Here is a 14,982-nt window from a genome sequence, read left to right on the forward strand (position 1 = left end):
GAAATACAGAGTAATAGTCAACTATAATAGTCAGATTTTTTACAATAGTCAAACTTGTAGTCATGTTAGGTATGTTTCCAAGGTCATACACAGATATATTTAGATAGATAGATGGTCTTCAAACATTTCAAAGACCTACAGAATATGGCATTTAGAATTTTTTAATAACATAATACCTTTCTTGACAATGAGGCATATCTGCTCCTGACAGCACCAGTTCGATTCAAAAGAAGATGGTGGGCATTGAATAAATGCTATATAGAATTTGTTTTCTTTATGGCAAAATCTAACAGTTTGGGCAAAGAAACTACCTTTGGCTCATTTGCTAACAGTATACTGTCTAAAATGGCCAGCAGGATGCAAAAAAAAAAAAAAAAGCAACTGCCAAACTTTGTCAATACAAGGTAGGACAGTCCTTCAAAATTCCCTGCTTCTCAGAATGTCTGTCAGATATACCAGGCCTGTAGACCAAAGCAGGATTTCCCAATGTTACAGAAGAACATAGGGTGTCTGTTCAGGCAGCTAGATGCCCTTGTCATTAGCTAACATTTTGCCCTTCTGGGTTCTTTGATGGAGTTAAAGACTAAATAGTTAGGCTTAAAGTTTTTCTAGTTATGATAAAAAGATAAATTAGGTATAAAACTAAGATAAATAACAGAATATTTTCTCTAAGTTTTCCAAATACAAATGGATTGGATATTGAAACTGTAATTCTTACTTGTTAACTGTTTTGTTGTATATAATTTTACTATGTTATAGTCAAACCTTCCTTTTTTATTTAGACAAAAAAAGAGAAATGCTATGGAATAATCCTTCTATACAGTGAAAATGTGTTACTCCCAATGTTAGTAAAAAGCTGATATGTAGGCAGGATTTTCAGGGCAGAGAGAATTCAGGGAAGAAGAAGGGTAGAGTCTGAGGAGTGTCGAGCCAGATGCAGGAGAAAAAACTTGGGAAAATCATAGATGAGGTAAATGAGCCTCGGGGCAACACATAGATTGATAAAAATGGGTCAAGTTGCAAGAGCTTGCTAGAGACAAGCCTAAGCTATTGGCCTCTGCGAGAGCAACAGGTAATCTTAACCACTGAGCCATTGCTCCATCCAGCTTTGTTCTGTTTGTTCTTACATGTGAGGCTGGGGTTTTTCTAAGTGCGGGGAGCTTTGGAAAAAGGAAGGCACTTGTGTGGCACTATGGCTGGGAGTGTGCCAACATTTACTCTCCCTAGATAGGGAATTAATGACAGACCAAAGTCAGGATATCCCCCAAGTTGAGTTTACTGGTGTTACTTATAGGAGTATGGGTCTGGTGTTGCTTACAGGAATAAGAATGACTCAAAAGCAGCTGCACTGCTGAGAGTTTACCCCAGCATGAGTGGCAGCTCCTGAAAGCTGGGATGCTGGAACTCACTGTAGGCCTTGCAGGCAGCTGTATTCAGCCCAGCCTCTTCCAGGTATCTTGACTTCTGGGAGTGGCCCAGTCTGTCCCCATTGTTTGTATAATCAGGGGAAGGAGAAGCCTGGTTCATCTGGTCAATTTCAGGGACTTCCTGAGGCTTTTGAGTTGTTTACTTTCTGAGTTTTAAAGAGCTTCCCTTTAGAACTCCCCCCCCCCATCCCTTGAAACAGGTTTTAAGTGGCTTATGCTGACCTCAAACTAGCTATGCAGCCAAGTATGACTTTGGGTTTGTGTTCCTCCTTCCTCTTCTTGAATGCTGGCATTACGGACATGCACCAAGCCTGGTGAATAGTCAATTTTCTTTAGTTAAAGGAAAACAGATCAGTGAAGAAGCACATCAGATATCTTTTCATTATTGCAACAAAATGCATACAATAATCCCCTTAAAAAGAGGAAAGATACCAGGAGGTGGTGTCACACACCTTAATTGCAGCATTTGGGGGGCAGAGGTAGGTGGATCTCTGTGAGTTCGAGGCCAGCCTGGTCTACAGAGCAAGTTCCAGGATAGCTAGAACTGTTAACACAGAGAAACCTGTCTTGGGAAAAAAAAAGAAAGAAAAGATAGAAGGAGGGGAGAGAGAAAGAGAAAGAGAGAGAAAGAGAAGAGAGAGAGAGAGAGAGAAAAGAAGAGAAGAGAGAGAGAGAAAAGAGAAGAGAAGAGAGAGAGAGAATGGGAGAGAAGACTGGCTCCCTGGTTAAGAGAACTGGCTGGCTGCTCTTGCAGAGGTCGCAGGATTGGCTCCCAGCACCCACTTGGCCTGCAGTTCAGATTCATGTATAGCTCTAGTCTCAAGGGATCAAGTGCCCTCTTCTGGGGGAATGTGTGAACCTGGTGCATAGAAAAAACACCCATACATGTTAAATAAAAATAAAAAGTGAAAAGAAAGAACACTTTATTTCAAACTAATTTTAGTAAACTGGGCATGGTGGCATGGAACTGTGGCCTCAGCTCTCGGGCTGCTGAGGATGGAGAACTTCTTGGCCTAAGTATTTGAGACCAGCCTGGACAATGCAGTAAGAACTTGTTTCAAATGATTAGTGGTTGATCTTGGAGACACAAGTTCATACCATTCCTCCCTTAAGGAAAATTTAGTGATAAGAATGTGATGTGTTTAAAAAGCTTTTAATTTGCAAGCATACACACACACACACACACACACAAAGCAAAAACAAAAACAAAAAAACAAACCAGGACTTTCTTCATATAATATGGTCAAGACAAAAAAACAGAGTAGTACTTTAATTATGTATGTATGTATGCGGGTATGTGCAGGTGTCTGAAGAGGCTGAAGTCCTTGGGCTCTCATTAGCTGGAGTTAGAGGCAGTTGTGAGCCACGTGACATGGGTGATGGAGCTCAAATTCTGTTGTCTGTACGAACATTTTATACTCTTAACCAGGGAGCCGCCTCTCAAGCCCGACATTGTTAGCTTTAACCCTGAGCCTCAGGCAGGAGGATTGTAAATTTTAGGCCATCCATGGCTGCATATTCAAACGGTTGAAAACAAAACAAAACAACAGAATGTTGATGGGATTATAGAAAAGCATTTTATTCCACACACCGCCTGTGATTTTAATAAGGGATCATAGCAGTTATCAATAATTGGTCAGATAATTTTTTCAGACACTACACACTGGATTCTGGTCTAGTGAACCCTGGGTTCAGTCTTCCTCTCCGATTTCTTTCTTGATCCAGTCAACATAGTTGAGTAACTTGGTGTAGAAGCCATATCCCTCACCGCACCCAATACCCCAGGACACAATGCCTGTGGCAACCCAGATATTGCGATTCCGGTCCCTGACAGCAAACACACCTCCACTGTCCCCCTGGCAGGCATCTTGCTTTATAGTTGGGTCCCCAGAGCAGAACATATTTTCAGAAAATACGTCATTGCTCTTTTTTGTCTGGAGCCACCTCTGGCATGCCCTACGATCAGCTACGGGCAGACGGACAAACATGAGTTCAGAAGCAATTTTGTCTTCTTTTATCCCAAAGCCACTGACATAACCCATGAGGCCTTTGTCATAGAAGGTCTCATTGTCAGGGAGACAGATAGGGAGGAGGTCGGGACCCAGGGTGACCCTGTTTTCCAACTCCATCAGGGCAATGTCTCCTTCAAAATTGTTAGGCTCATCTTGGCGGTAGTCGGGATGAATAATGACTCTACGGACTGGGTGATGTCCCAATTTTTCAATCTCTTCCAGATCTATGTGACCCAGGAAAACATCTTTACTGGAGCTGTCTTGTTTGTTCCGATCCTTGGGGTAGATGGTGTGGGCTGCTGTGAGGATCCAGCGGTCCCCAAGCAGGGCCCCGCCCCCGCGCCCGTGGATGTTGGTGAATGCCTGCCAGGGGAAGTTGCCGGGTTCGGCTTTCTGCCCTCCGATGATACGCTGCTTCTGTGTCACAGGATTGACAGGCTTCCCACACACTGCAGAGAGACAGGGGATGAGGACCAGTCAGCCCCAGGCCACACCCTTCTTCCTTCTTTGATTCATTTCACCTCCTACTCTCTTTGTTGCTCTTGACTCTTTTGAGTTTGAGAAGCAATTAAGTAAACCTAAAGGCAAAACCCTTGATCTTCCTGTTCCCGTTGTCCATCTTATAGCCAGCCCATTCTCGACTAATGCCTCTCGTTCACATTTATTCCTTCCCGGAATTTCTCTGACTTTACTTTGATTCCTTGTCTGTGTGCACACTAGACCGTCGGGACTAATTTAGATTTTCTGTGTCTCTCTCTTGGGACCTCCTTCTTGCTCCTTTTCCCCTCCTCCTCACCAGGTTTTCACTTTGAGCTAAGGCATCTCCTCACTTGACCTCTGCTATGGGACAATGACCTTGTACCCTGTAAAGCTTTCTCAATTGTATTGCTTTAATAAAATGCTGATTGGCCAGTAGCCAGGCAGGAAGTATAGGCAGGGTGACCAGGCAGGAAGTAGAGGCAGGGCAAAGAGAACAGGAGAATTCTGGGAAGAGGAAAGACTCAGCTTGTAGTTGTAATCCAGACGCAGAGGAAGCAAGATGAGAATGCCTCACTGATAAAAGGTACCAAGCCACAAGGTTAACACAGGCAAGAATTATGGGTTGATGTAGGATGTAAGAGTTAATAAGAAGCCTGAGCTACTAGGCCAACCAGTTTATGATTAATATAGACCTCTGTGTGTTTCTTTGGGACTGAATGGCTATGGGACCGGGCAGGACAGAAACTACTGTTAACAGACCTCCTTTCTCTATACCAGGCTTTTCCTAAGGCCCCATGATACTGCAAACCACACCTGAGGTGGACCCATTATTTACCTGGCAGACACCGGGGCATCTTCTCCCCTTCCTCTTCATTCTTCCAAATGCCCTGTGCTGTGCAGGTGTATATCCCTAGAGATGAAAGGGGTCAGAATCAAGGCTGGAGGTAACAGGCCAGAAAAGCCGGCAGCAGAGGCCGTTGGACATTGAGGGTATTATATATGGAGTTGGAGAAAAGAGCCACCAAATCTATATGGACATACAAAAGAGACTCCACACACATATTTTGTCTTATCATTGAGTGAAAAAAGTCAGAATACCTAACTAAATGTATTTGAGGTGATGGCCATTTGTAACAGTAGACTCACACACTGGAAGGAAGCCATCCAAAGCTTCCTTTGGGTAGCAGGATTAGAGATAATAATGCCATATCTTCCTGTATCTTTCTTTCCAGGGTTCATTGTGTAGTACAGGCTGGCCTTGAGTTTACTATGAAGCTCAAGCTGGCCTTGAACTCTCCATTCATCTGCCACAGTCACCAAGTCGCTGGCATTCCAGGAGTGCAGCACCACACCCAGCAGTAGCTACATCTTCTGATTGCTGACACTCTGCCACGTTTGTTCCTGAGTATTTTATCTGTATTATCCCATTTAACATGGTGACACTTTCAAGTATGTATTACCTTCATTTTAAAATGACCAAAGCCCGCCCGCCCGCCCTCCCTCCCTCCCTCCCTCCCTCCCTTTCTTCCTCCCTCCCTCGCTCCCTCCCTTCTAGTGTTGAAGATTAATGCAGGGACTCTCACATCCCTCACATATCTCACATCAGGGGTAGGCAAGTGCATTACCCCTGAGCAATATCCTCAGCCTTGGAATTTTTTCTTTTAAATTTAAAGAGAAATTTTGGTTAGGTATGGTGACATATACATGTAATCCTAACTCTTGGGATATAAAGGCAGGAGAATTAGGCATTTAAAATTATCTTTGGCTACACAGTGAATCTGAGGATGGGGGAGAGGAGAGAGGAGAGAGAATATTAACCAATAGGATAGGCTGGGTCTATTGCTCAGTGGTAAGAGCACATGAGAGATGCCCTAGGTTCAACTTTTTTTTTTAAATTTATTTATTATTTATACAATATTCTGTCTGTGTGTATGCTGCAGGCCAGAAGAGGGCACCAGACCTCATTACAGATGGTTGTGAGCCACCATGTGGTTGCTGGGAATTGAACTCAGGACCTTTGGAAGAGCAGGCAAAGCTCTTAACCTCTGAGCCATCTCTCCAGCCCCCCCCCCCCAGGTTCAACTTCTATGATTACAAAAAACCAACCAACCAACCAACCAACCAACCCATAGACGAGTTTGAGAAGCATTAAGTAAATCTAAATGCAAAATCTCACAACACAACAGCCCGAGAGGGGGAGAATGGAGAGGGTGATGGTGGTGATGGCTATCATGGTGGTGCAGTGCTATTATTAGTGGTAGAGCTGGTGACAATGACTTTATTGCTAATGGATGGATATGATGGAGGCAGTGTTGATGTGGTGATGATAGCAGTGATGGTGATATTGGCTTTGGTAATAGTGATGGTGGTGGTGGTGTTGGTGTTGGTGGTGATATAGTGGAGACCGTTGATGTTGGTAGTGATGGTGGTAATATCAGTATCGGGGGTGATGTCAGTGTTGCCTGTGGTATTGGTGGTGCCGGTGTTGGTATGATGGTGGCGGTTGCTGGTGATAGAAGTGATGATGATGGTAATATTGGTGGTGTGTCAATGGTAACTATGATAGTGGTGCTACTGATGGATGAGGCATTGTTACTGGTAGTGGTAGGATTGGTAATGGTTGCGGTGGGGAGGGGGATCTGACAGCTTATGAGAGTCCAGTCTTTTGCTTGACTTTGATCCACCAGTCTGGGTGCCCATTTCTGCAAACCTATTAGACATTTTGACATTGTAATTTGGGATCCTCCAGCCAATACCTAGGACTCTATTAAAGAAATTTCAAATTTCCCTCACAGCCACAAAGGACTGAGGGCTGTGGTGGGCATCAGCTCTTACCTCGCACGGACTCACTACTGCCAGCTCTGGTCTTCATCTTGTAATATGGTTCATGGCAGTAATATTGGATACGAGCTTCATAGGTGTTCACACCTTTTGTGGTGATGTAGCTGAAATAGCCATTAGATAGGCTTCGCGGCTGCCCACAGTCCTTGACTTAGAGAGAACAGAGGCTTGTAAGGGAGTGGAGACCAGCTGCACAGACACTTCAGCATGAGTGTGAGCTGTCTCAGAGAGCCCCAGAGAAGTGTGGTCAGTAGGGTGGACACTTGCAATGCATGGAGGGAAATTCAGTCCTGGCAGAACCCATCATGCCTGAGATGAGGACTTAACTTTCTGAGGTGGACCGTGAACTTGAGGGACAAGCCAGGAGCTAAGATCCTATAGAGGAAAGTCTAGGTTCTTTCTCCCTCCCAGCTCAAGTCTTTTCTTTTTCTTCCACGGCAGGGTTTCTCTGTAGCTTTGGAGCCTGTCCTGGCACTCGCTCTGTAGTCCAGGCTGGCCCTGAACTCACAGAGATCCGCCCACCTCTGTCTGTCTCTTGAGTGCTGGGATTAAAGGCATGTGCCACCATCGCCTGACTCCAGCTCAATCAAGTCTCAAGACTAAAGGATGGCAGGTCTCTAGGGGCAGGGACATCAAGCTTGTGACTTACTCTTGCATCTGGGCATGGCACGATGCCACGTGCCGTCATCCTGGCAAACAGCTGTGAAGGAGAGCAGCACCTGGTTTCCCTGTTAGAGTGGAGATTAGAGCAGCCATCAGCACAGAACTCCCCGCTTCTATGCTGCACATGGAGTTGGCGGGGATGTGCTGGCTGATGTGGTGTCCCTCTCTTAGACCGCAGTGGCTCCTCCCTCCTCCGAGCTAGCGCTCTCAGGCCAGGGCTGCAGATGGGATACCGAGTTCCAAAGCGGAAAGTCACGGCAAGGCTAACGGTATATTCAATAGTCTTCTTTTAGACTCTTGCCTCTTTCCACTAGATCCATTCCCCCATCTCCCCAAATTGTAATAAAAATCAAACAAGTCAGGATTGTATTTTTGTATTAAAATAAATGCTATTTTCTGGAATAGACCCCAACTTCCCACTCTCTTGTCCTGAGATGCCTCTCCCAGCCAAGGTCTGCATCACGCTCTCTCCTAGGTTGCAGTGTTTTTTTTTTTTTTTTTTTTTTTTTTTTTTTTTTTTTTTTTTTTTTTTTTTTTTTTTTTTTTTTTTTTTTTTGCTTTGTTTTTTTNTTTTTTTAAGCCAGGGCTTTCCCTAAAATGCTAGTGCCATAGGGCCATTTTCCTAGGTGTTTAGTGTAATGATATGGCAGGTTAGCGGACAACTGGCACAAGACCAGAAGGTGGCATCCCTTGATAATATTGGGAAATACGAAAAGCATTTCTAGACAAGGCCTTGTTATACAGCCTAGGCTGCCTTGGAACTAGCTATGCAGCCTAGGCTGGCCTCAAATTCATGGTTTTCCTATTCTAACCCCCGGGAGTGCATGTCATAGGTCGCTGCCACTACCGCCGCCACCACACCTGACTATGAATAGCTTATTAAGAGCGAGAATGGGTCTCAGGGCAAATACTTGTAATCTCAGGACTCAGGAAATGGAGGCAGGAGGGTAAGAAGTTCGAGTCTACCCTAGTCTGTATAGTGAGACTGACTGTCACCAACAACCAGTCAACCATCCTTCTCCCTGTCTTCTGTACCACGTTTCTTCGTCAGTCTGCAAAGCTGGAGACAGGGCAGTGGGGCTGTGGAGAGACCGCCAATGTGTGTCAAAGAGCCCCAGAGGGTTGGGTCTTGTCCCTGGTGTACAGCAGCCGCTGTGCGGTGTTGAACCAGTCAGGACAACGCCACCCTGACTTTTCAGTTCTTATTCCTACAGCGAGTAATTAAGGTGGTCCGGGAGTGTTTAAGCTTGGCGCACATCCAAACCCCACGGGTAGTTTTCAACAGTGGCCAGGCTGTACTGCAGCCCTGATGGAATTAGATTCTCAAGCAGGGATCCCAGAAATCAGTTTCTTAAAATCCCTCTGAGTGTTTCCAATATTATAGGCAATGTCGATTCCTTTTCTCTTCTCGACTGTACCGGGCATCGAACCTTGGACCTCCTGCCTGCTAGGCAAGCATCTGCCACTGAGCCATCCTCAGCCCTCTCTTTTACTTTTGGCTTTGAGACAAGTTCTCATTGAGTCACCCAGCTTGGCCCTGGAACTTGCTCTGTAGCCACGATGGACCTTGAACCCCAGTCCCTTTTCTGTGTACTCAGACCAGACACCAGGAGGATTGGGACTTCCAGCTCCATCCTCAACGGCTCCAGTTGAGTCTACATTATGGCAGATCAGACTATCTCAGTTCCCCCTTGGATACCGGGAGGCTCTCACCTGTCAGCCCCAGCCTCTTACCTCCACGAGCTGGTAGCCTTGTTTGCAGGTGACAATGAAGTAATCCCGGAACTGGTACTGAGGCTGCGGATCCTGGATGATGGTGAACTCATCTAGGGCCTTGGGTTGGGGGCACTTGATGACTGTGGGTGAGGCCAGAGGACACGTTCACATCATAGCCGTTTGTCCTTCCTTCTCCCCCACTTTCCCTCATAAGTGGCAGGCAAGGAGGGTGCTTAGATATCGTATTTTCGTTTTGGGGGGGCTGGAGATTGAACCCAAGGTCTCATGCATGTTAAGCACTAGTTTTACCAGCACGCCACACTCCACCCTAAGCCTCTTACTCTCAGTGGTGTAGTGAAGCTTCCAGCCTCGACTGACCCCCGACTCGTCAGTGAAGAACAGCAGATCGACTGCGTTGCTCCTGGTGTCAAAGTCTGGAGGCCTTTGATTTCCACAGAACTCACCCAGGTTCCTCCCATTAGCATAGATCTGAGGGGAAGGGGGAGGGGGATGGATGTTTTTTTCTCCAGAGGGTACATTTCTACACATGGCCTCTTGGGTATCAGCCTCACGGTCAACGGCGGCGGTATAGAAATGGAACCCACCTACCTGGCGTTAGTTTTCGGCTGAAGGTGTACAAGGGCCCTGCCCCTAAGACCCATGACTGCTCTAGACCTCCGTGATGCTGGTCAGCCATGCGTGATCCTGTCCCACTCAGTCAGTGGACCCGGGAACAAGCAGGGACCCTGGGAGCCATGTGGATGTGTGAAAGAGAGTGTAAGGCTGTACCTGGAGCTGGTCGTAGGGGCAGTGAACTTGCTGGTGGTCGTCGATTTCAAAAGGATCCAGGAACTTGAGGTGCAGAGTGAGGCCCCGCTCTACCCGGATGCTGTAGTTGCAGCGCAGATCGGGTGGGTAGGGCTGAGGGTATTCGAGGCTCGAGATATAGCCGGAGGGCTCCGTGTACAGCCCACTGCTGCACTCAGCTGTGAGCGGAATCAGACAGGTCAGTAGGGATCTCAGGTTGGCTCAGCAAGCCTCCGCTCAGCTCTTGCCACCTCCTCACGCCCACTCTGCCTCACCCTGACAGGTTCGTCCATCTTTCTGAAGCTCATAGCCTGGACGGCAGGAACAGAAGTAGCCTCCGACGTAGTTGTGACACAGTTGCTGGCACCGGGGCTGGTAGCTCCCTTCCACTGTGTTGTACTGGGGTTCGCATTCATCACGGTCTGGAAGGGATTGCGGAAGGAAGGCTTAAGTTCCTACCCAGAGGCTTCTGGGGTCAGATGCCCCACTGTTGTGCCATGGCATGGGGGCCTCTTTCCGGAGACTTCTGTGTGGTTGTTTCTCAAAGAGTCACGTACCAGAGGCCAGGAGACAAAGTCCATTTCTGGCCTCTACACCTCCCTAATGTTTCCTGGGAACTGCTTGATGGCAGTAGAACCCAGATTGTCAGGTCTTGTCTTTTCCTCTCTCTCTCTTAGTTCTTTTTTTTTTTTTTTTTTTTTTTTTTTTTTTTTTTTTTTGAGACAGGGTTACTCTGTATTAAAGTCCTAGCTGTAATGGAGCTAGCTCTTGTAGACCAGGCTGGCCTCGAACTCACAGAGATCCGCCTGCCTCTGCCTCCCAAATGCTGGGATTAAAGGCATGTGCCACCACTGCCCAGCTGTCAGACCTCATCTTGCTGAGAGAAATAAGAAAAGTCAGGCTCTGGCTTCTTTGGGTTCAGGGTTGTCCCCTGCCCACTCCTGTGGCTGAGACCAGAGAGAAGGGCTGGCCCCAGGGACCACTCACCCACAGCCTGGTAGTATGCCAGGAAGCCCTTGTAGAACATGATTGTCCCATTCTCTTCGTTGGAGAAATCTGTGTGAAAGGTCAGGAGCATCTTGTTTTCCTCAGATATGAATTCCTTCTCTCCTGGGGGGTTGCCCAGGGGAGACTCCAGCTGCCCACAGAACCTCCCTAGAGTTTTCTTATCAGCAGAAATCTATTGGAGAAAGGACAAGAGAGGAGCCCTGCTAAAGAGCCTACTTCCGTGTGGCAGGCCAGCAAAGGTCCTCGCTGTTACCCTGGATTGAATCGTGATCGAATGTTACTGTCATATCTGGATGCTGTGGACACCTTCAGGTGATGCTTCTTTGCCTATCCCAGTCCTTCATTAATGTTTATTGTTTTAGGTAGGCTCTTACTATGAATCCTAGGTTGGCCTAGATTATTTATTAATTCATTCTCTCTCTCTCTCTCTCTCTCTCTCTCTCTCTCTCTCTCTCTCTCTCTCTCTCTCTCTCTCTCTCTCTTTCTGTGTGTGTGTTTTGGGGACCTGTTGGGGGGCATACACGTGGACCACAGCGGACAACTTGCAGGCAGGTGTCTTTACCCACCGAGCCATCTCGCCAGCCCTACACTTGCAATTCTTCTGCCTTCCTGTCCTGACGGTTGACTCTTCACCTGCCATTCTGTGCCTGGTCATCTTTCCCCTGTTTCCCCTCCCCCACCCCAAGGGTCCAATCTCACTCATTCCCACCACTTCCTGTACCCTTCTTCCCCAGGAATCCTTGTCTCTAGGTGTCTTGATCATTCCTTCATTTCTCGAGCTTGGATGGTCATCTTTGGTCTCTGTCATTGTCCCCCTCTTCTTCTCCACCCCACCTCTTCTCACTTTCCTTTCCCTCCTTGGTGTTTTTGAGAAAGTGGCTTGCCTTGAGCTTGCTGTGTAGCCCAGGCTGATCCAAACATTCTAAGTCTCCCTAGCGCTGGGATCACAGAAGCGAGCTACCACGCCCAGGGTTTTGTTTTGTTTTCTATTACATTGCTTAAAAAACACACTCAGCCCTGCCTCCCACTCTACTAACTGACATGATCGTGTGCTTGGTACCCAGCAGCCTTGGCTCTGGCCGGCTTTGTTTGGCATCTTGACCACATTTCCTCTCAGACTCCTCAGACTCTCAGAAGCCGTAGGTATCTTCCTCACTTCACCAAACGCTGCCCCCGCCCCTGACACTGCAGCCTTGTGGAACCCTCTTTGTTGTGAGGATGTGCAGTTTTTGAGTTATTTTCTGAGCCTCCAAGCTGCTGCTTGAGAAAGACAGTGTGTGGTTGTGCACAGGCCCTGCTTGAATCCTGCCTTTTATCTTTTCTGGACATAGAAAGATGAGGCCGAGAAAGAAGGCCTTTGAAGTGTACAGAGCAGAGGGGACCAAGATCCTTGTCCTCCCTGGAGACCATGTGCAAGCGGCCACATGCTTCATTTCGTCATGCTCCTGATGAGGTAGGTAGCCAGACAGGGAAACTGAGTCACTGCTCTTTCCTAAGGTCTTACAGCTAGCTACCTCCTGACTTCTATACATAGTGAGATCTGGAAAACAAAACAAAAGCCCTTCTCACCCCAACCCATGGTTCTTACCCAGGGCCTCAAAACCCACCAATAGCCCATCTATGCCACCAGGAACTCAAGGCTAGCATTTCTACAGAGCTGCACAATGATGGGGTGCAGGCATATTGTCCAGGGGTGTTTAGAGCAGACTTCCAGCTTCTCCAGTGGCCCGGCCTTTTCTCCCTTCCCTCCCAACCTGACTCCTACCTTGACATAGTCATACAGACAGCCTTCAGAAGGCTCCAGGTCAAAGTGCCAGAAGACAAGCTTCACCCTGTACCCCACAGGGACTGTGATCACAGTGGTTTCCTCAAAGTCATTGGGGTAAGGCTTGGGATATAGAGGGGAGGTCACCTCTCCATAGAGCTTCTGAGGGATGTAGATGGAGCCCTCCACGCAGCAGAATAGGGTCACCAGAAGGAGGGCCAAGAGTCGCCTGTTAAAGAGAGACAGGGGGTGGTATTTGTGGGGCTGGAAGGGTGCAGAAACCTTGTCGTTTGGGCTGTTGTGGGGCAAAGATGGGATGATGCCCATCCTTCACTCTGCCCATCTAGACTACACAGAGGTACCGTGAACTGGGCACTGGCAGCCTTTGCAGCTGCTGGAGCAGTGTCTCTCCCAGGCCAGTGTCCAGTCCAGAGGTCACCATGCTCCCATCATGCCCCCTCCCAGCTGCCCCCTCTGCCCTCCTCTTTCATCTCCTTTTCTTCCTGGAATAAGACTGGCTTGGGACCAGCTAACTGAGGGTGAAGACTGTTCCGTGAAGGTGCCCAATGCTTCAGCAAAGGCCTTTGGCAGAAACCCTTCACGGAATCTGAGAAACAGACATAGGGGATCCTCTCCTCATTAAGAGGGTTCCCTCCCCTTCCCTTACCCTGCTATGAACCCAGGGTCAAGAAAAGAGAGGCTGCGGCAGCTCATGTCGGAGGAAGGCTGAGGAGTGTGTCCCTGTATACGTGTGTGCACTGGAGACGGGAACTAAAGAAAGGAGAATGCTAGGTTCCTGTTCTTCTTTTTCTTTTAAAAACAATGTGGGAACATGCTTGCCTCTTATGCCCAACTCCTCCCTTCTCCCTTGGTGCCCATCAGCCTTACTCACATGTCTTAAGGCCGGTTTGTTTTGGGTCCTCAGCTCTTCTGACAGTGTGCAGGCGCTGTAAGTTGAAAGAAGGAGTGGGCATGCAGAGGAGGGAAGGGGGAGGGAAGGACTGTGGCAGCGGAGGGGTGGGTGACCATTCCCGGAGGAATGTTGTAGGGAATAAAAACCATTTGCATAAACAAAAAAAAATCTGCCTTCCCAGTTTAGTTTTGGTTTTGAAATCCCTGTTGCTGGTGCCACCTGGTGGCCTACATGGGGAAGGGTGGAGGAGATGGGCTCTGAATTTTTAGGGATCAGAAACATTTTGTTGGAGGTCCAGACTCCGGAGTTCTAAATCTGATCAGCATTTTCTCAGAGGCTTTCCTGGGGGCTGCTAGCTGAGCTTTATTGGAGATTCCTCGTCAAAGGCATCACTGACCATGGAGGCTATGCTTTCCCATTGGTCCATCCCATCCTTGCTATTCTTACCTAGTTGTGGTCCTGGGATGGCTAGCTGAAAGAAGAGGGGTTTAGTTGCAGTAGGACCCTGGCCTGCATTGCTCACAAATGATATTTAGCCCCAGATTGGGGGGGTTCCTATATCTAGGCTCTGAGTCCCCCACGCAGCTACCATCACGGAACTTGGGTTTGCCAATGAACTTAGAGCTTATTGAAGATAGGGCAACGACAAAGGGGGGAGATCTTTTCCGGGACATCTGGTCAGTTTGAGTCCTCAGGGATACAATTGCTCAGCACTCAAGCAAAGGGTGCGGCTGCATTTGGAGAAGGGAAACCAGGTTCCCGAGACAGCTGTACTGCCCACGAGGACATAGTGTCCTCTTTAAAAACTTTGCTGCTGTGTCCAAAACACCAAATACCTTATGTCACTTTGTTCTGTGGAGGCTTGGACTCCGAGGAGGCCTCCCAGCTCCTGTAACATTGGAGCTGACATCGATGTCACCTTCCACCCCTCTACCCCCAACCCCCTCCCCTACTAGTTTGCTTATGGGATTATTTATATAAGGGGTCAGACGGTGGGTTTCAAGGACTCACAGAGATGAAGCCGGTCTCCCATTGGACAGTGAAACGTCGCCTTGGAACGTAGCTGGAGAGCAGACACACGCGAGACCCAGGAACTACCAAGGTTTGGAGTGGTTTCCCAGCAGACTTGCGTGTTGGAGCAGAGGCATTAATGCAGTGGTAGGGCTGGTGTGTGATTTTAGCACAGTAAGAGTCGTGCCTTGTCAGCAAAATGATGAGGAATAAGGAAGTGGACTAGCTCAGAAGGAAGAGGGAATCTTGTCGTCTAGGGAACTGCATGTTGATATCCTAAGAGCTGTGTGTGGGCGTGTGTGTGTGTGTGTGTGTGTGTGCGTGTGCGTGTGCTTGTGT

At 47.8% G+C, this 14,982-nt stretch overlaps 1 protein-coding gene across 3 annotated transcripts; it reads right to left on the reverse strand.

Moving 5' to 3' along the window:
* Nucleotides 1-2,981: 2,981 nt before the first annotated feature.
* Nucleotides 2,982-14,951, reverse strand: C1r (complement C1r). 3 transcript variants are annotated; one of them, XM_050163962.1, is made up of 12 exons: nt 14,644-14,951; nt 13,612-13,666; nt 12,720-12,948; nt 10,934-11,126; nt 10,222-10,368; nt 9,929-10,125; nt 9,481-9,628; nt 9,158-9,279; nt 7,410-7,488; nt 6,755-6,910; nt 4,755-4,829; nt 2,982-3,888 (listed from the first exon to the last, which is right to left on the reverse strand). In XM_050163962.1, coding segments are annotated over exons 2-12 (2,118 nt in total). In that variant the 5' UTR covers nt 13,614-13,666; nt 14,644-14,951; the 3' UTR covers nt 2,982-3,118. The 3 variants fall into 3 exon arrangements, with proteins under 3 accessions (XP_050019919.1, XP_050019918.1, XP_050019917.1); XM_050163961.1 differs by lacking the exon at nt 14,644-14,951 and having other exon boundaries at nt 13,612-13,777; XM_050163960.1 differs by lacking the exons at nt 13,612-13,666; nt 14,644-14,951 and having other exon boundaries at nt 12,720-13,120.
* Between the last annotated feature and the right edge of the window lie 31 nt (nt 14,952-14,982).

Source organism: Alexandromys fortis, unplaced genomic scaffold, assembly GCF_014885135.2.
Source record: "Alexandromys fortis isolate MF-2015 unplaced genomic scaffold, M_Fortis_MF-2015_v1.1 scaffold_150, whole genome shotgun sequence".
Lineage (NCBI taxonomy): Eukaryota > Metazoa > Chordata > Mammalia > Rodentia > Cricetidae > Alexandromys > Alexandromys fortis.